The sequence below is a fragment of the Scleropages formosus genome, chromosome 12 (assembly GCF_900964775.1).
Source record: "Scleropages formosus chromosome 12, fSclFor1.1, whole genome shotgun sequence".
Taxonomy (NCBI): Eukaryota; Metazoa; Chordata; class Actinopteri; order Osteoglossiformes; family Osteoglossidae; genus Scleropages; species Scleropages formosus.
The window spans coordinates 5,145,827-5,165,856 of NC_041817.1; the positions used below are offsets into that span (position 1 = coordinate 5,145,827).

Genomic DNA, 20,030 nt, shown 5'->3' on the forward strand with positions numbered 1-20,030 from the left:
CCGGTATTATGAGGTAGCATAATCATTAGACCTGCTGTTCTAGGTTTGAATCCCACCTCTTGCTGTAGTACCTCAAGCAAGGTTCCTGCTCTGAATTGCCCTGGTAAATATTACCCAGCTGTATAAATGGGTCAAAAGAGTTACTTTGTAGGAATGCATCAAATGAATGTATGTATTCAGAATCATAAGAAATCATTCAAAAATATCTCCTTCCTGAGACTGTGCATAGAAAGCGAATGTGCAAAATGTGTTGTTGCACCAAACATGTGCCCTCCAGGGTTCACCCTGCCTCACACCATTTATTACTGGAATAGTCTCTGGACTACTGCAACTCTGCCTTAGGATCAGCAGTTATGAATAGTGAAGGAGATCCCTAGGTGTGAGTCCCTTTGAATAAAGCTGTACCCCAAGCAGCCAGATAGTATTAATGAAGTGTTTCTTGTTGTCCACAGTGCACGCAAGAGGCCTATCCCTTACTACCGGCCCAGTCCGTCCTCCAGCAGCCGGTCCACCAGCTGTTCCTCATGGTGCAGCATCTTTAGCCGCAGCCGAGGACGCAGTCGCAGCCGCAGCCGCACCCGGAGCTACTCTACCTACAGGAGCTACAGCCACTGTTCATCGTGGAGCTCCCTCAGCGGGAGCAGCCATAGCCGCAGCTGTTACTCAGTAGACAGCTATGGCAGAGCACGTCGCTAATGGCCCCGCCCACAGACGTCACGGAAGCCACTCATGAGACCGCTTGGGGCAGCTGGTCCAAATGCGCTGGAATAGTCCCGGGATCTTCTTCCTAATCCTCCTATACTTCTGTAACCGACGACTAACCAAGAAGATATTGCCATTGATTTCTGGTCTCTTGAGGTTCCTGTCTATGTGTCTTGTACGAGGACAGTGATGTTTGTGTTGCTCAAAAACTGTAGACAAGGAATTAAGAATGTATAATCAGTCTTGTTTATTTTTCTTACCATGTACCACCCTGAAAGAGCAGTACAGATCCCTCCAGTGATGTTAGAAAAAAGCATTGGTACTTTCCTGAGTCGTTACCTACAGAAAACGTGTGAAACCTGGAAGTATCAACAGTATTTTTTTCCAAGACTTCCAGCAGTCATGTAATCGATCTTCTGTGCTGTTTTGCTCCACAGTGTTTGTCTGATCCTTCTTCCTGAGACCTGTTAGTTTGAGAAAAACTTAAAATGCAGTTTCAAGTGTTGGAGAAACATTTGCAATAGGCTGGTTAAAGAAGCTGTTTTAACCTTTTCAGTGATGACCAAATACGATTTGCTGAAACGAATATTTCATAAGTTTCACTATACTTTCAAACGGATTGTACCATAATTTGTTCTCAGAGCATAAATAGAAGGTGTTTTTGTTTTTTACGTTCAGTTTTTGTTACTGATAATTGTTCTTAATATCACTTTTCATACTTTCCCTGCTATGGCTCCAGATTGGCCCACAAATTTTCACCGTCTTCATTAAATTTATTGATATTTAATTTCCAGCATGTTCACTACACAATAAACAAGTGATTAATTTTGTGATGTATATCATGATACAGATGAACCAAGGCATAAGTGAATCTCCTGCATGTTTCTCCACAGTGATGAACGCCATGATTTTTGCAGTTATGCTAGTTACTGAAACGTGACCAGCATATGATCTTATCACCAGCCGTGCTTCTCCAAGGTTTTTCCTGGCAAAGAGGAGCAAATCTAAGTGGCCCCTGTAAAATATCCCTCAAGTGTACAGTGACTCCCCATAAGCTCTGGATGAGAGCAGAAAGTAGAAAATTTAAAGAGGGTAATGAGATAGACTTTTCGGTCTCTCTTTAGGTCTCTCAATAATATTGTAATAATACCAGAAACAGAGCTTTAGTGTTTCCAAGCCTGCTGACCACAGTATAAGCCGAAAGGTTTGTATCCAACCTTGCAATACTCTGGTAACTGAAGGGCGGCCACAGCACTCCAGCAAGTGGACTTTTTTGTCTTAGAGTGATTATAAATGGTGCACTATAGTTTAAATTTTGGCTTATGATAATTATTTATTTAATATTTATTGATGTATTTGTTAACGGAGATTTGACAGCATCTGTGTTTGAAATTTTTTTAATCATCTTATTTTCATAATTTATATTGTTCACTGTTTTGTTGTTTGTACTGTTTTTATTTTCCTGCTAAGTAATTTATTGTGGAATAGGAAAAAGTAAAAACTAAAGCTCCTTTGCTTTTGAAATGAGACTTTTGGGTGAAAGGAAACAAGCTGCTGTAACTTTATTTATTTGATGCCGCAAACACAATGTATGTAAGCTATTCCAGTTGTTTACATTATCCAGAAGCAGTTATTTAATGCATATATTTTTATATTTACTTATTTATTTTACATTTATTTATTAAGTTTTCTTATTGCATATAAGACCACAACACTTAATAATAAGCCTATGTTTGTACTTATCTTTGAACCAAACAATGGAAGGCTATGGTTGCATATGAAGATATAATTATATATGACAAATGGGAATCTCAAAAAGGACATGCATTTTGTGGCTTGAACATGTGTAACTGAGCCCGTCTTTTTCTCTCATGAATGTTCTAAAACTTGCTGTCAGTTTGGGCACCTTCAAAGTTAGTGACGTATATCATTTTTTGTATTCTTGGAAAAAAACATCAAAATTATTAAATATACATAGTAACAAATGATAGAAAGGTCCTGGTATTGATCGTAACATCTCCATTTCTTTTAAAATTTTTACAGAACTGATTTTCATTCCATCACCTAATCAGAATGCTTTTAATATTATACTTTACCCAGAGTGTAAAGGCATCCATGTCTGACAATATTCACTTTCCCAAGGCGTGAAGATAAAGGTGTGCTTTCTATGCATTGTATATATCAAAAGATGGCTGAAGCTGCTGTATGATATTGATTCACTGTCTGTCCGGTAATTGATTTAGAGAACTAGAAGAAATCTAAAAAAAAAACTATATTTAAAGGTACAGTAATACAATGCTTTTGGTGAACTATTTTTAATTTGCATTTTGGTATAAAGTATACAACAAATGGAATATCAATGGGTGTACTTTCTGTTGTGTAAATATACAGTACATAAGCGTACCTGAATAGGGGGAGCTCATCTTATGAGAGGAGCATCGTGGGATTCATGGATTAATGTGATGTTTTTTCTGATGTATATACTGTTTTTCAATTGTTAGTGGCTCAGTAGGCATCTGTTTTTTGGTCCATATATAGGGATATAAATGTATATCCTCATTTACTAGGACAGTGATTCTACGTAAGTGAAACCCCAAGATTCACTAGATTCAGAAGCATTAAGGTTTTTGTTTTGACTGAAGCCTTACACAATGTCATACTCCCAGGGTAAGGAAATATTTATGCTCATTGATTTAGGAGCATATACATGCTTTCATCTGCTGTAAAAGTAAACCTATAAATTGAAACAATAAATTTAATCCAAAAATAAATATTGAACCAACTGCTGGCGCGTTTTTTTAAGTGTTTCATTTTAATCTTGACGTTTTCTATATGTTTATAATATGTGCATTAAAATCTCTCTGAATCTTGATTACACTGGCTCCTCGTGTTACAAAAATCCCTGTTACAAGTCTTTGAAGATACTAACACTCTCCTGTTTGTTTATTTATGTTTATGATCCTTTGATCCTATGATCCTATGATCCGCAGAGAAAGCACCATGTTTCTGCCTCCAGCCATTAGTTGGCAGCAAAATGCACTCAGAGAGAACAGAAACAGCAGTGAGCATCTAATTCACCTTGCCATCACAGTGTTTACATCTAGCGTCTAGTATTTATGAGCACAAAAAGGTGACTAGCTTTGCACATTTTTATGGGATGAATTGATCAAGTCTCATCTAAAAAAAGGGTTTGTCAGATGAATATTTCTGTTTTCAGTCATGTAAAGTTAGTTTTAATTTTAAAGTAGTAGTGAAATGAAAAGTTCTACTAACTCTACTGATTTACTATAGCTCTACATTTACTTTTTTAGCAGCCACTTTTACTCCAAAGATACTTCTAATGAACTCTATGTAGTGTTATCAGCCCACACACCTTATTCACCAAGGTGACTTACACCACTAGATACACTACTTACAATGTGTCACTCATCCATACACCAGTGGAACACACTCACTCTGTTACTCAGACACTATGGGTGAAACTGAACAGCATGTCTTTAGATTGCAGGAAAAAACCCACACAGACATGGAGAACATGCAAACTCCACACAGACTGAGTGGGGATCAAACCCACATCTTCTTGCACCACCCAAGCACACCCAAGACAGCAGTGCTACTCATTGTGCCATTGTGCTGCCCTAGTCAACGGTCTTTAGAGTAACCCTGATTTACTGTAGCTGTAGCTACCATAACCTAATCCCTAAATGAAACAAGGAGCCTCTGTATTATTGAGCCTTTACTGATTGCATAGATGATAAAGAAAGCTGAAAGCACCCAGAAGCTGACAAGCACTGGATATGATTATGTGATAAATGTGCCAGCAACTGGAAGTGAAAGGTGACGGCTCTTTCAATAATTTTAAATCAGTTTAAAGTTAAATGTAGTTTAAAGTTAATTAAAATAAAACAATAAAAGTGGTGCACTGCAATGTTTCTGATTACGCTAAAAGCAGCAGAGTTACAAAACAGCCTTGGGGCCCCAGTTGTGTTCATAAGTTGAGGAGCCTCCGTTTGGACTTTCAACTTTGTTTTGGACTCCAGGTCAAATCACAAATGACTCATGCTGAGGTAAATAAAGGCCATTTGAAATGGCTGCCTGATCTTTTAAGCAGTGATGTTGCTTATGTGTTTAGCAAATGGTGTGGGATGTGGGACATCCTCTGTGTCGGTCACAAAAGTGACTTCAGAGGCGAGGCATGCGGGACACGCGTTTGCGTGTTTCGCTGTTGAGAGCCTCTCTTTTTTATGCGAACAGTGACATCATGTTTGCTGGCCTTGAAGACACAAGCTCAGTGCTATAAAAAAGCGAATGAGCCATGAACTTGGGGCTGGGAGATGAAGATCTGGGCAGGCTGAGTGAGAGGGTGAGAAGGCTGCTTTCAGGGAGGACACAGACAAACACAAATAGAGACAGTGCTAAAACTGGACAGGGGCTGTCCCAAAGTACCATCATCATCATCATCATCAGTTGCTGCTGCCTCCAGTTCAGCAACCGGGGGGGTCAGCGTGCGCGTTTATAAATGGGACAAAAAGCTCCGCAGTCACGAGAAATGTGCCTCGGAGTAAAAACAGGACGTCCCGCTGCAGAAAGTGCGTGCAACTGAGGTGAAGTGAACTCGCCGAGCGGCCATTTTTAAAGCGCGCTCCTTCAGTGGCCACAACAGCTGCTTCAGCGCGTTAACGGGCGTCCCGAGGGAAGTGCTACGCGTGGGGTGAACTATGGCGGACGGGGACTTCTTCCCGCTGGGCAGGCACAGGGTGGCCCGGGACCCCTTTCGGGAGCAGTCGTCGCTCGCGTCACGCTTCATGGACGAGGACTTCGGCATGATGATGTCGCCCTTCCACGACGACCTGTCCATGGAGTGGCCCGGCTGGGCGCGCCCCCGGCTCAGCACGCGACTCGGTTCGCCCTGGTCGAGCTCCTTGCGTTCGGGCTTCCCTCGCGCGTCCGCGGCATCACCCCCTGGGTTCGGCTCGTGGTACGACGAGCCGCGCGGCGCGCCCCCGCCGAACCTGCGCGAGCCCTGGAAAGTTTGCGTGAATGTGCACAACTTCAGGGCGGAGGAGCTACACGTGAAAACAAAAGAGGGCTTCGTGGAGGTGTCGGGTGAGTGACTGAGTGGAGCCTCACGCACGCAGTGCCCACGGTGCCTGACCGAAGACACTGTAAAGGGGGTCGTTGTGTCACTGCGGCAGCGAAAGTAACGGGGAGAACAGTCACTGTTAGGGCCTATCGCACTACTATAACGGGCACTATCAATACTTATTAGCTGACAGACGTGTTGTCTTTATTCATTCAACTGACTACTTACACTGGTTACTCATTTTACAGCAGGACGTAGAAGCTATATGGCCAAGTTTATATATATAATATATAAAATTAGCATTACTGTATACACACACACGCTTTCTGAACCGCTTGTCCCATAGGTCGCGGGGAACCGGAGCCTCACCCGGCAACTCAGGGCGTAGGATGCTAATCTGTATGTTAATGAATATATTTTCATATATCATATTCATTAATTTTAATTATAAATAGATAACAGAATTACATTATTAGCATTATTTGTAATTAATTTTAAGTATAAATAGATAGTAACAGAATGACATAATTAACATTATTTATAATAATGAATGTGATATATGAAAAGGGATGCAAAGAGTATGACTATCTGCATTTTTGTAGTTTGAAATTATCTATCAAATTGAAATTTGTATTTCTTATTATTTTTTTCATAATTTGAAAAGTTGTAACTTGATTATTTCGAAAAAAAGACTCCATATTGGGTGGAGACTGGACAATCAGTGCAGCAGTAGAGGCCCAGGATGGCTGTGCTTTTTATATCCACCAGTTGGGCCTCTCACTCACTGCAGGGTCTCGAGGCTCCACAAGTCACTTGACCGCATTCCGAAGAGATGCTGGGTGGGAAATAAAAAGCACATACATGTAGTATGTGTAAACCCAGTGACACTTCACAGGTGGCATGCATGCATTACTTTATTATTATTATTTATTTATTGAGCACTCACAATATTCAATACACGTCATTTGTATAACCCAGGTTGCCCACAAATAGTCACAGTTTTCGCTGATACTGTGCATACTTTATACTGTATACCTGTGGTGTGTGCTACTATGCATTTTGCATGCTCTGCTCTGTAGGGCATATTTAGAATGCACAAGACATTTAATAAATAGTCCCCCACTTTAATTTGACATTGCAGGAGTGACTGTGGCTGCGGAGGAGAGCTATAATGAAATTGGAATTAAATGCTAGTCATCTTAGGAGGACAGCAGCTGAGATGGGTGTGTTTACAAGATGCCAGAAGGCACACAGTGTCACAGATGTATTTTGGAATATGAAACCCGCACTGTGAACAACTAAGGAGTGGACTGGCATCGTTAGTGTCTTTCTGGTACTTTCTGGGGTTCTCCCACTCAAGTACTTTCTGCAGGCCATAAAGTTACACATAGGGGTTCAGGTTGCACATGAGCCACCCATGAGAGGAGTGAGGCTTCCTGACATTTAGGAAGCAACAGATGTAGGGGAGAGCAGCTGAAGAATGAGAGCGTGACACTGACACAAAGGAGAGCTCTGTGTGCCCCAGAGAAAAGAGAACCTGAGCTAAGGGCATCTCAACTAGGTCTGCATTTGAACACTCAAAGACGTACATGAGCAGGAACAGTAGGTGACGTGGTGGTTAGAGCTGTCTCTCAGGTTTGAATTGCAGCTCCCGCTGTGCTACTGTTGAGCACACTTAACCTGAATTGAGTTCTTAAACCTTGTGGTACGTAACCTGAATAACTGTCTAAAAGGGTAAATAATCAAATAAACCAAAAACATCATCTAAATTATTAAATTCACACAGCCTTGCACTTTGAAAGACCATATCGATGTTTCACGTAAAAAGTGTCACTTTTTTAAAGAAAAAAAATTCTGCTCCAATTAAACTCTTGAACTAAGATTTTTTTTTTGCCGTTTTCCAGTTATGATCCCACATGACAAATCAAACAGGATGAGGGTATAGAATTTTAAATCCCCTACTTTTACTAATCAGCCAGCGCTTCAAGCCATGGCTTTTCCCTCTTTCGGATTTACTGCATATACGGTAGCCTCCAAAATTATTGCTACAGCTGATAGAGATGAACTGAAACAGTTATGTGTTACCACAAAAAAGGAAAATCTCAGGCTTTTATTCACATACACTTCTTTCAAACTAAATATTCATGCATGAATGAATTTGCTGCAAGAGTATGTGTCTTAAATTATTGGGTCATCCTTTCTAGTTCTTAATGAAACCTCAGGTGCGAGTAACAGCACAAAGGCTTTGGTACGTTTTTTAATATGGTTCGGAGAACATACAGGGAAGAATCTTAGACCATTCCAGAACTTTTCTGAACTTTGATATCCTTAGGAATGCCCTCAGTGTAGTTTTTCGTTTAGTTTACTTGCACAAAAAAAAGCAATACAACATGGTAAAACTACAAAGAGTACAACACAATGTGTACAGGAGGTCAAAACAACAGGCTTATCGTAGATGGGACCACGCTGAAAACAAAAGAGGGTTCAAAATGAACTTATGAAGGTGACAGCGAAAGTTACACCAGTCAGTTCTGAAGAGTTAACAAGGAAGTGACAAGCCTTTTTTTGGCAATAACAGGAGAATAATAAATACTTATATTCTGTTAATGCTGTTCTCCAGAGCGACTTACAGCATCAAGCAACCTGCAATTATTTACCCATTTACACAGCTAGGTAATTTTACTCGAGCATTTTAAGGTAAGTGCCTTGCTCAAGAGTACCACAGCAGTTGGTGAGATTCAGCAGCTCTAACCACTATGCTCTCAGCTGCCCCATATGACATATGATTAACATATTAAATATAATGCTATCCCGTAAGATGTTTTTGAAGTACTTTTTGGAATAATTTGACAGATGAACGTGATTTCAGACGGATACATGTTTCATTCATTGGCACCACGACATTGTCTTGAGAATTACAAACAAACTCTTTCGATTCAGACCACAAGCTTTCCATCTGGATTAAGTCTACTGACTGTGATGACCATGGCAACACTTTGACTTTGTTTTCTGCCAGAGATATCTTTTTCACCTTGAGGCGTGTTTGCGGTTATTGTCACAACTGAATGCCCACCTGTGTTGATGTTGCAGCCGCATGACACCAGCAACCAAGTTTTCAGCCTGTGTATGCTGCTACTTTGTGCAGTTCATTATGCCATTGATGTTAACAAGAGCCCCAGGGACACCGTTAGCAAAGCAGCCCCACAGTATCAACGATCCACCTCCGTATCTCACAGTGGGGATGAAGTGCTGTTCTTTGTACACACCCCTCTCCTGTTTCCAAATGTCCAGTTCAAACATGGTGACACATACTGTAGCTGTTGATCTGCACTGTTTATTTTACACTGCTTTTCTTTTCATCTTTATCAGATGTGTCCATAGTTCTTGTAGGCTGCTTTACTTAGACCAAGCGGACTCTGTAGTATTAATATTTGTCTTATGGATATGAATTTTGGGCATCTTATAATAAAAGCTGTTGTTTAGAAATGTGATACTCAAGGTCTTTCTTATTTTTCTGTCTGTTATTTTGCTGCCCATGAGTAGGAAAGCATGAAGAAAAACAAGAGGAGGGAAGCATTGTAACCAAGAACTTCACCAAGAAAATCCAGTGAGTAGTTCTACTCCTTGAGAGAAAAAAATAGATATAAACTCTGAAAGATCCCTTATACCACCACATCATGAATAATTAAAGTTGCCTGAGTGTACTTTTTATTTGTCATGTGTTCATCGATTCATTATCAAAAACCATTTCTCAAGTGCAGGGTCATGATGGTCTGGAGTCTATTCTGGAAGCCTAGGGCATGAGGCAGGATATAAAACCTGGGTGGGAGGCCAGTCTTTAGCAACACACACACTAGCCACTCTATTAGGTATACCTTGCTAGTACCCGGTTGGACCCCCTTTCGCCTTCAGAATTGCCTTAATTCTCCGTGGCATAGATTCGACAAGGTGCTGGAAACATTCCTCAGAGATTTTGGTCCATATTGACATGATAGCGTCACGCAGTTGCTGCAGATTTGTCGGCTGCACATCCATGATGCAAATCTCCTGTTCCACCACATCCCAAAGGTGCTCCATTGGATTGAGATCTGGTGACTGTGGAGGCCATTTGAGTATAGTGAACACATTGTCATGTTCAAGAAACCAGTTTGACATAATTTGAGCTTTGTGACATGGCACGTTATCCTGCTGGAAGTAGCCATCAGAAGATGGGTACACTGTGATCATAAAGGGATGGACATGGTCAGCAACAATATTCAAGTAGGCTGCTGTGTTTAAACAATGCTCATTTGGTACTAAGGGGCCCAAACTGTGCCAAGAAAATATCCCCCACACCATTACACCATCACTACTAGCCTGAACCGTTGATACAAGGCAGGATGGATCCATGCTTTCATGTCGTTTACGCCAAATTCTGACCCTACCATCTGAATGTCGCAGCAGCAATCGAGACTCATCAGACCAGGCAACATTTTTCCAATCTTCTATTGTCCAATTTTGGTGAGCCCATGCGAATTGCAGCCTCAGTTTCCTGTTCTTAGCTGACAGGAGTGGCACCCGGTGTGGTCTTCTGCTGCTGCAGCCCATCTGCTTCAAGGTTCAACGTGTTGTGCGTTCAGAGATGCTCTTCTGCATATCTCAGTTGTAACGAGGGGTTATTTGAGTTACTGTTGCCTTTCTATCAGCTCGACAGAGTCTGGCCATTCTCCTCTTGTGTCATTTTCTCCCGCAGAACTGCCACTCACTGGATATTTTTTCTTTTTCTGACCATTCTCTGTAAATCCTGTGTGCGTGAAAATCCCAGTAGATCAGCAGTTTTTGAAATACTCAGACCAGCCCATCTGGCACCAACAACCATGCCATGTTCAAAGTCACTTAAATCACCTTTCTTCCCCATTCTGATGCTCAGTTTGAACTTCAGCAGATCATATTGACCATGTCTACATGCCTAAATGCATTGAGATGCTGCCATATGATTGGATGATTAGATATTTGCGTTAACGAGCAGTTGAACAGGTGTACCTAATAAAGTGGCCGGTGTGTGTGTGTAATATTATATACACAGTGTCATTCACACATATTAAATAATTGATTTGAGCCTTTGTTGAGTCAGTTGTCAAGTGACACCTCACGTTTCTCAGATAATGTTTACCTAGCTTGTTTGGGGAAGATTTGCAGGTTTCTCAAACTGGTTTTGTTACTTTCACACCTTTTCTCTTGTCTTGTGATGTGATAACACAGGCATGCGTGGAATGTTGCACCTCAGCATTACAGTTCACACTTGCTTTTTACTGGTCCAGTACGGACAAATAACTTTCCATGTGACTGGTTCTGTAATGGGTTTGCAGAATATCTGACAGTGCTGTTAATCACCAGTGTTGTCATAGTCACTCGGAAACATTCTTACATCATTGTTAAAGCCTCGTCCATCAGTTAGCCAGCAATTTGACCACTAAACTTGGCCCTCCAGCATCAAAGCAGATGCAATCTTGTTACTGTATATTTAAGAATGTATACAGCCATACCCCAACACTCACCCAGTCAGACTGAAAATTTTACTTTACAAGGAGTTTGAATTAATGGCTTCATTCCAGTTTAGGAGACATCCCTTCACATTTACCAGGATCAGATTTGAAGAGAGGCAACAGCTGAGCAGTGTGAGACTTCCACCATGGGTTCGTCTTCTCAGTTATAATTTAGTTTGTGCTGCATTAAGTTCTGAACCTCCATTAGTCTTTGTTTTCCGGTTTCACCAGTTAGACTTTCAGTAATCATAGCCTCTGTTTTGACTGTTCACACAACATCAAATTGTGTAGTGAGCATGAATTCATTTGCGTTGTTTTCATTGATTTCCATTTTTGCTTTTAATCAGTTTTTTTGGCACTAGAGGTTGAATTAAAAATTGGGGATCATATGTATGTTTTTTGGGAGTGTTTAAGTACTGTATACTATATGTAACAGCTATGAAATAGCTGAACGAGTACAGGTAGACAGCCATACAGAACTAGAGTAATTAGTGAGGGCAACTGCCTTTTTATGTTTCCTGCGATTAATGTTAACTGTTGAAGTAACTGTGTCAGTTTTAATGGGATTTGGTTATATTTTAGTATAAGTGGGTGCCAGGTTTGGGGCTCAGGAATGCATAAAATTTTTCGCATTGAAACTAATGGTAATTACCTCTTTGATTTATGATAATTTATTGTACAAAGGGTTTTTCAGAAGAGCATTATCCTCCTAAGGCCAGAGGAAGGCGGAATATTTAATATGAACCAAATGTATGGGTTAGATATCATTTGATGCAACTGTAACAAGCTTTGCTAGGTATTTCGTGTCACAGGACAGACCCCGCTGGAGTTTTCTTCAGGAAATGTGTCTGAATTACTCTGCTGAACCAGCCATTTTCATTCTTTTTCTCTAAGTGCTTCTCCAAGTCAGGGTCATGGTGGTCTGGAGCCTCTCCTGGGAAGTATAGGGCATTAAGCAGGATCAAACCTGCTTGGAACATCAGGGTATTATAGGACAATAATGCATATACTCATTCAGTCATACACTAAAGACTGAGGGCAGTTTTGAGACAGCAGGTCAATTGAAACATGTATTTCGTGTGCAGGAGGAAACCAGAGCACCTGGAAAAAACCAATGCGAATAACCAACAGCCTAGGTGCTATGAGGCATCAGCGCTTCCCACTGTGCCACCCTTTCAGGAAATATGTAGCTTTACATTTGGGCAGAATATACAATAGTATACATCAAAGTTGCTTTACTGCACAATAAAATAAAACACACAGCTTGGAGCTACTGAGGGCAACAGGTGGTGTAATGATTGGAGCTGCCATCTTGTACTCAAAGGGGCTGGGTTTGAATGTCACCTCCTACTGTAGTACCCAGCTGTGTAAATGGGAAATAACTAAGTGGATCAATATTCTACAGTATTTTGGAGAACAGACTCGGCTAAGTAAATAAATTGTAAATATGATTTAGAATTTGAAATACTTATCATGAGCCATAGATAATCATTATAACATACAGTGTATGTGTGTGTGTATTTTATTTATATATATATATACACACACGCACACATTTTCAGAACCGCTTGTCCCATACAGGGTCACGGGGAACCGGAGCCTACCCGGCAACACAGGGCGTAAGGCCGGAGGGGGAGGGGATACACCCAGGACGGGACGCCAGTCCGTCGCAAGGCACCCCAAGCGGGACTCGAACCCCAGACCCACTGGAGAGCAGGACCCAGTCCAACCCACTGCGCCACCGCACCCCCTATATATATATATATATACACACTTTTATATATATATATACTTTTATATAATGACATCGGCATGCATTCAGCAATGCCTGAAGCATTCTCTGTATTCTGTTTGTTAATTGGTGTGACACTGTCTAATGGCTCCTAACTAAATCAGTGTGAATGTTCCCGTGTGATATGTGACCTGTCTTCCCTTCTCTGCACTCCGGGAGCCACATCCCACTGTCTCTCAAAAAGCACATTGGTTTTTTTTTTTTTTTCCTCTCTCCTTCTGGCAGTTCCACAGAATCAATGTGAGTCAGGAAAAATGTTTCCAAAGGTACACAAAATTGGGTAGCAGACAGATAAGGTCACACCATGAGCCACGCTGTACATTGCCTGAGGGATGTGACTTTGCCCACAAATGACGACTTTTCCATGCAGTGTTTGCTTTGCTTGTAGGCGAGCGCTTTCGGGGCAAGTACTTAATGTGGTTTTCTTTTTGCTGGATGCCACACATGGTGCCAAAAAAAACTGCATTTTTCTGCCTCTAAACACACAGCTTTGGGCGAGGATTTTAGAGCAGCTCTGGTAATTGAATGGAGGGTGGGCATGAATTCTAAAATGGCTCCAAAGTTTATTTAAGCACCAGGACAACTTGGCAGCTTCCACAGAAAGTCTGGCAAGGCCTTATTAGGTGCTCGACGAAGCCTCAGCACTCGCTCTCCTTTTCCTCAGCTGTCGCAGATCACAGGGTTCATCTCTGAAGCTCTCTGCACTGTCCTGTGTGCCTCTTCTTAAGGAAGGGGAATTTAGGCATAAATACTAATGTCTGCCATATTTTATGGCTCAGGGGGGTACTTTTGTTTAGGGCTTGAAGTGAATTTAGCCTCTCCAAAACTGCTGCTGTGTGCAGTAAAATGTCTGATGATGATAACCAGATGTGCTTGTTGGTATTTGCATATGTTAAAAATGAGAGAAGTGGGAATTGTAGCGTATTGTCTGTCGCTTCTGACAAATATGTGTGTGACTCTTCTGACAAAACTGCTGGTGTTAAACAGTTCTCATTTGTGGAGTTTGGGGATGCAAAATGAGACACTACAAACAGTTATGACATATTATGACATTGTTTTGTGGCAACTGTACAAAATGATCATTTCAGTATTTTAATGAGTTTCAAATACCAGTGATACCTTCCTTCAGTCATAATTGACAGTCGCTCAAAAATAAACAAACTCACTTACAAGACCACATTTTTCATTAAAGTAACAAGTTAGTGGCATTATGGAAACTTCTCCAAATTTCATTATTATGCGGTATTAGTTTTAGTATAATTATTGTATTTTTATATCATTATAATATCGGCATTCATTCTTGGATTATCAAAAACTGGTTGTCCAGTGCAGGGTCCCCAGGAAAGATAGGTTCAAGACAAGGTATCATATACCTGGATAGGATGCCACTGCATTACACTGTTTTGATGTTTCAGTTTTCGCTGTATAGTTCTTCCTTTTTACAACAAAACTTGTATTTCTAGGAAGTACTTAGTAAACAGCCCTTGCTACATATTTTCTTTGTCGTTAGTACTCTTACTGCCACTACAACAAAACTTTGCAATATAAAAATGCAGAAGTGACAAGTATGGTTGGAGCAAATACAGTCTTGCACTTATTGAGCTGCAGGATAAATCACAGAAGGATTATGTAATGGAAAAACACACACACACATTTTCAGAACCGCTTGTCCCATACGGGGTCACGGGGAGCCGGAGCCTAACCCGGCAATTCAGGGCTGGAGGGGGAGGGAACACACCCAGGGCAGGACACCAGTCCGTCTCAAGGCACCCCAAGCAGGACTTGAACCCCAAACCGACCGGAGAGCAGGACCCAGTCTAACCCACCGCACCACCGCACCCCCATAATGGAAAAACAGCACTGTTAAATTATTTTAAAATTTAACATTTATTTTTATGTTAAGGTAAAAGTAATGGAGAATACTACTAAGAGATGTTCATGTCTTACTGTCACATTCCCTAATATAAAAAAAACATTTGGGAATTGTTTATTTCATAGACACCAAATTCATTCAGATGCTTTGTTTTATTGAATTTCAGTAATGGCTTATAACACATTCAAATTACTTCATCACAATTTATGAAAAGTTTTCTTATGATAACAGTCGAAAGGATGTTTTTGCATGTTCTGCAGCTGAGTTGCTATATGCGCTCCAGAATGTGAAAATTAATGTGGATGATTAAAGAAAAAGAATACCACATCTATGGGTAACTGTAACGAGGAGCGTATATTCTCTTGGAATAGAAGTCCATGTATAAATGCTACAAATGTGTTAATATCCCACTTATGCGGCCTATTAATTTGCGAACATAAAAAAGATGTGATATTCACTCTCATCCTCTTTCTCGCCTGTCATATTCCTCTTGCTCCCTCTCCTGCTGTGAAAGCTGCCGACGAACAAGCTGAAAATAAATGCAAGCTGATTAGAGAATGCTGGGGAGAAAAAAAATCTGATGAATTTTCCATTTTTAATTGCAATCAAACTTTACTCTGACATTCTGTACCTGAAGCAAATCTTTTCCACAGCAACTGATGCTTGTAGGGTGATTTTAATGAAAGCAAGGTATAAATTTGAAATGTATCCTCTGGCTTTGGAGATACGAGTTATACAATGTTTATATTCCAACCATACTTGTCAGTTATATATGCTTTTAGGGTATATGTCCAAATAGTGTACTCTTGAAGATAGTCTTGGCTTATGTATCACTTTTGTCAATTCTTCCTAGGGATTTAACTGGGTATCAATCAAAGCCTCTGGCTCAGTTGTATATCTCATGTTTTTGACAGTAATATGTTATTGAGTGCCTGAAGTGATAACCTGAGCCATTGGCATTGTGTTGTGTTTTTGCATGCATTTACTTTTTCTCTCATATAACACTGGTTCTAACACTGGTTCTTCTATCTTTCAGAATACCAGGAGATGTGGATCCCCTGTCAGTGTTTGCTTCTTTGTCCCCTGAAGGGGTTCTCATAATTGAGGCTCAACCAGTGCCCCCTTATTACCTTTTCAGCAGCGAATTCCCTGTAAACGAGGAGGAAGAGAAAGATGTTCAGACTCAGGAAGCCACCAAGGCTTAATAGCCCATTCATTCACAGCAAGGTGTCCAGTGGCATGCAAGGGGGGCACGAGAGAATTTGGGCTACATAAGAGACCATCGGTCCTTTTGTGAGCCTCATTGCCCCATCATGAAGTTTGGGATCGGGCCCCATCCAGTTTTTGTACCAAGATTGGGTACCAAAGAATTCAGTTCATACTCTTCTGGCATCAGACCATATTTTGAGCTTCATAAGCAAATGAAGGGGATCAATCAGAGATGAAGATGAGTGGCTGCTTATATGAACAATCCCATGATAATTCTTAGTGCCTGACTTGTACCCAAAGATGTTTTCACCAGCATTTGCCAAATACAAAATTTTGATAGCCTGCTAAAGCAACACCTCCACCTCTGTATTGTGTGAACTTGGACAGTTGAACTTATGGTGTATTAAAGCTTTGCACTGTAGCTCTAGTTACAGGAGGTGAGACAAACCTATCAATACATTGAACTAAAAGTCACGTATGGGCTCTGTCCCTAATCGCATTTGGAGGTGGAATTCATAAGAAATTGTAATTCTGTCACATCTCAGTGAGTGATTTGAGGGTTGCCAGTGTTTTGAAAGCTTAAAGTATATTGTCTTGAACAAACTCATTCTTAGGTCTAGAAATCAAAGTGGTCTTACAAAATGGTATTCCTTTGTTTCAAGTCCTTGTTTCGTACTTACTCATGTCATGTTGTATCCTGTACGAAATAAACAATTTTTTGACAGGAGGCTGACCGATGTCTTTGCATTGTATTCACAATAAAACCTCTTGGCACATACAATGTCACATCTGTGCCTTTTGTTCAGTGCTTAGGATTCAGGGAAGTGTTCCAATGTTGAATTTTATTTCACACAGTAGTAATTAGGTGATGGACTCATCATGGGCTTCTTTAGAAAGCTTGTATGGTAAACAGTGTTAGGTCTGTAGTAGGGAATTATATTCAATGCTACGCCTTCATTTGAGAAAACAGTCATATGGCATAACTTTGCATACATATCACAGTATTTTATTTAACACGTTATCCAATGTGTACAACCTTTTTTTTGGCCAAGAGCCATAGTCATTGTGAAATGGTCTGAGGGCCACATATGGAATTATAGTAAATGACACACTGAATTGTAAATCTCAGAATTGTAGGTGTCATACTTGTCTTTAACTATAGTCATGTCATTCAATAGAATTTACAGAATTTACAGTTGTCGAATATATTAATTTTTCAGATCTTCTTGTGGGCTGTATTATGTGAGACAGCAGGCCACACGCAGCCCTTAAGTTCCCTCGTGGACCACCTGGTCTGTATGAGAAAACTTTTTACATATATGTATATATATATATAGGAATGTATGGCGCTACAATTTCTGCAGTTATCATTTGCAATGTAACCTAAATGTAGTGTGTGAAGGTATATCAGCGATTATAATTTGAAGTATTTAAAAAATCTCAAAATGTGCTAAAAATCAGTTTGTATGCAATATTTATACACAGCTTTCTCAAAAGGCACTGCTGTGTTTCAGTTGCAATGTCTCGTAAGACAATGGAGGGTTTGGCAGTTAATCATTAAATATATTATCAAAAAAATTCATACAGACACTGGTATCGTCATGTGCAATGGTTTATTAGCGCTCCTCAATAACATGAGTATAGTGTGGAGTCCTTACTTTGAGCTTAGGGTCTGTTTAGTGCTAAGTAGCTGGCTGGAGCAGAGCAGACTGGAATTTGGCAGGTTCTGGAAGCAGTTCAAGGTGTGAGAAGCCCTCTGTCAGATCAAGATTTGGTAGGTGGCTCTTCAGCTTGTTCTATGTCCTGTCCTTCTAGGACCTCCAGTTCAGGACTCTGATACTTTTCTGATTGAGCAGAGTCTGGCTTTGCTCTTTCGGGAGGACATTCCTCACTGGGTCCTGGAGGACCCTCCATGAATTCACCTTCAGCATCTTTTTGAACCGCTCCCTCCTGCACTGGCTCATCGAGCTGCTCCTGTGCTACAGCGCCTGATGCCTCAGAATCCACCTCACCAAGTTCTTCTCGCTGCATAGGGTGGCCTTGCGGGTCCTCCCTGTCTCTGTCCTCAATGGGTTTCTGCTTTAGTGGCTCTTGAAGCACGCCCCCTGCGGGGCGGATTTCATCCTGTTGCTCTGGGGACAAATGCTCATCACCCGGATGCCCTGCTTCCTCTCCAGCCCCAGCAACAGGTTCAGTCGGAACAACACCAGGAGCCTGTTGGGCCGTGTCCCCATATTCTGGTTCCTCTCCAGATGCCTGTCTGTTTACACGGAAAGGGTCTGCTGGGTCACTCTCTTCCTCTCTCCTTGCATGTTCTTCCATCTGTGCATCCTTCTCCTCTACTTTTTCCTTGCCCACCTACCCAAATACAAGATGCATTGTTCATGTACCATGAATAAAATCTGAAACTAGGGTGCAAGCATTTTTAAAACTCTTTTAAACTTTTAAACTGGTGTTGTTAAAGGTAATTTGTTGTTCAGATGTTGATCAAGAGGATGTATTCATGTCTGTCAATACAGGTTAACCAATTAAGTCAGAGTAATGGTGGATGAAGTTAATAGCAGAACAGCACTTCAGCCAAACATTTTAAAATAATGAACAACACTGATACCTGTGCACAACTCAAACTATAAAACACATCTCTCTATACCAAGAAAAAGTTTTATCCCTCGAACATATACCAGCCAATTAAAGAAAAAGAGTCATGAATATGTGCCTATAAGCATGACCACAAATTGAGTAAACAAAAAAAAATTCATTCAATTCTTCAGAGACAGGCTGGTGGAGAAAGGAGGATGAGAAGTTTTCTAGGTCTCTATGAAATTTTGAAATAATTTCTCCACCTGAATGGGGATGACAGTCTTCTCTGGGACCACTTCTTCTGGGACTGGTAGTGGGGCCTCCACAGACAGGACTCCGTCCCCTGATAGGTAGGAGGTCATATGCTCGACATCTACATTGGCTGGGAGCCTATTATGAATACAACATTGTAGAAATGACAAGCAGGGAGCATGGATAATTGAGTTAATACTGTCTTCAAAGGTCTTTTTTGACTGTTGTAATGTGAAAGATTAATGCAAAAATGAACTTTCAGGCGTGTTATATTTATAGTTGTTGAGTAAGAATGCACACTAACATACTTGTATTTTCTGACGAAACACCTTGAGACAAATCCATGTTCTTCTTGCCTTTCGTCATGCTTTCCTGGGTACACACATTGCCAGCATCAGAAAAACAGTTCAAATGTAATTAAAATAATTCTAATATTTTCTTTCTGTAGCTGTACTTACTTCCTGTAGGGACAGCAGGTGTTGTAGTGGTTAGAGCTGCTGCCTTTCACTTAAGGACCCAGATTTAAGTCTCACCTTCTGCTGCTGAACCCTTGATCAAAGTACTTACCCTGAATTGATAGTCAGAATTACCCAGCTACATAAATAAGTAAATCATACTAAGTAGCTTAATGTTCTAAGTCACTTTGGAGAACAGCATCAGCTACATAAATAAATGTTCCCTAGCTTTATTTATCTGTCATGTTAGGAGAGTGATACCTGTTATCTCCAGACAGTCTTCTTTCACTTTGATGGTGATTTCTTCAGGTGCAAACTGGTTGACATCTAAGCTGACCGCCCATCGTCCTCGTTCGCTCCTCACCACAGACAGCTCATTCGACATTTGCTTCAGCAGCCAGAGACTAGGCTGCATGAAAGCCTGCGCCGAGGTAGTAAAAAGGCGGGAGCGTGCATACCCCGGCCACGAGGAGCTACCCACGACACGGTCACCTGGATCAGGCAAATGAGGCACCCCAAACGCCTGGTCAAAAATGCCTTTTGGTGGAGCCCTGTTGTG

The 20,030-nt window shown here is 40.9% G+C and overlaps 3 protein-coding genes across 3 annotated transcripts in view; 2 read left to right on the forward strand and 1 right to left on the reverse strand.

Moving 5' to 3' along the window:
- srrm4 (serine/arginine repetitive matrix 4) overlaps positions 1-3,524 on the forward strand; it is a 90,056-nt gene extending 86,532 nt beyond the window's left edge. The window contains exon 13 of the mRNA XM_018737831.2: positions 453-3,524. Coding sequence (XP_018593347.2) covers positions 453-696 — 244 coding nt within the window. The 3' untranslated portion in view covers positions 697-3,524. The remainder of the gene's footprint in view (positions 1-452) is intronic.
- Positions 3,525-4,961: 1,437 nt separating this feature from the next.
- On the forward strand, positions 4,962-16,953 carry hspb8 (heat shock protein b8). Its single transcript, XM_018737816.2, has 3 exons — positions 4,962-5,808; positions 9,329-9,392; positions 16,012-16,953. The coding sequence occupies exons 1-3, from the start codon at positions 5,421-5,423 to the stop codon at positions 16,178-16,180; spliced, it is 621 nt and encodes a 206-aa protein (XP_018593332.2). The 5' UTR covers positions 4,962-5,420; the 3' UTR covers positions 16,181-16,953.
- Positions 16,954-17,796: 843 nt separating this feature from the next.
- LOC108925669 (uncharacterized) lies at positions 17,797-19,601 on the reverse strand. Its single transcript, XM_018737817.1, has 4 exons — positions 19,475-19,601; positions 19,325-19,388; positions 19,028-19,154; positions 17,797-18,542 (listed from the first exon to the last, which is right to left on the reverse strand). The coding sequence occupies exons 3-4, from the start codon at positions 19,124-19,126 to the stop codon at positions 17,949-17,951; spliced, it is 693 nt and encodes a 230-aa protein (XP_018593333.1). The 5' UTR covers positions 19,127-19,154; positions 19,325-19,388; positions 19,475-19,601; the 3' UTR covers positions 17,797-17,948.
- Positions 19,602-20,030: the final 429 nt, after the last annotated feature.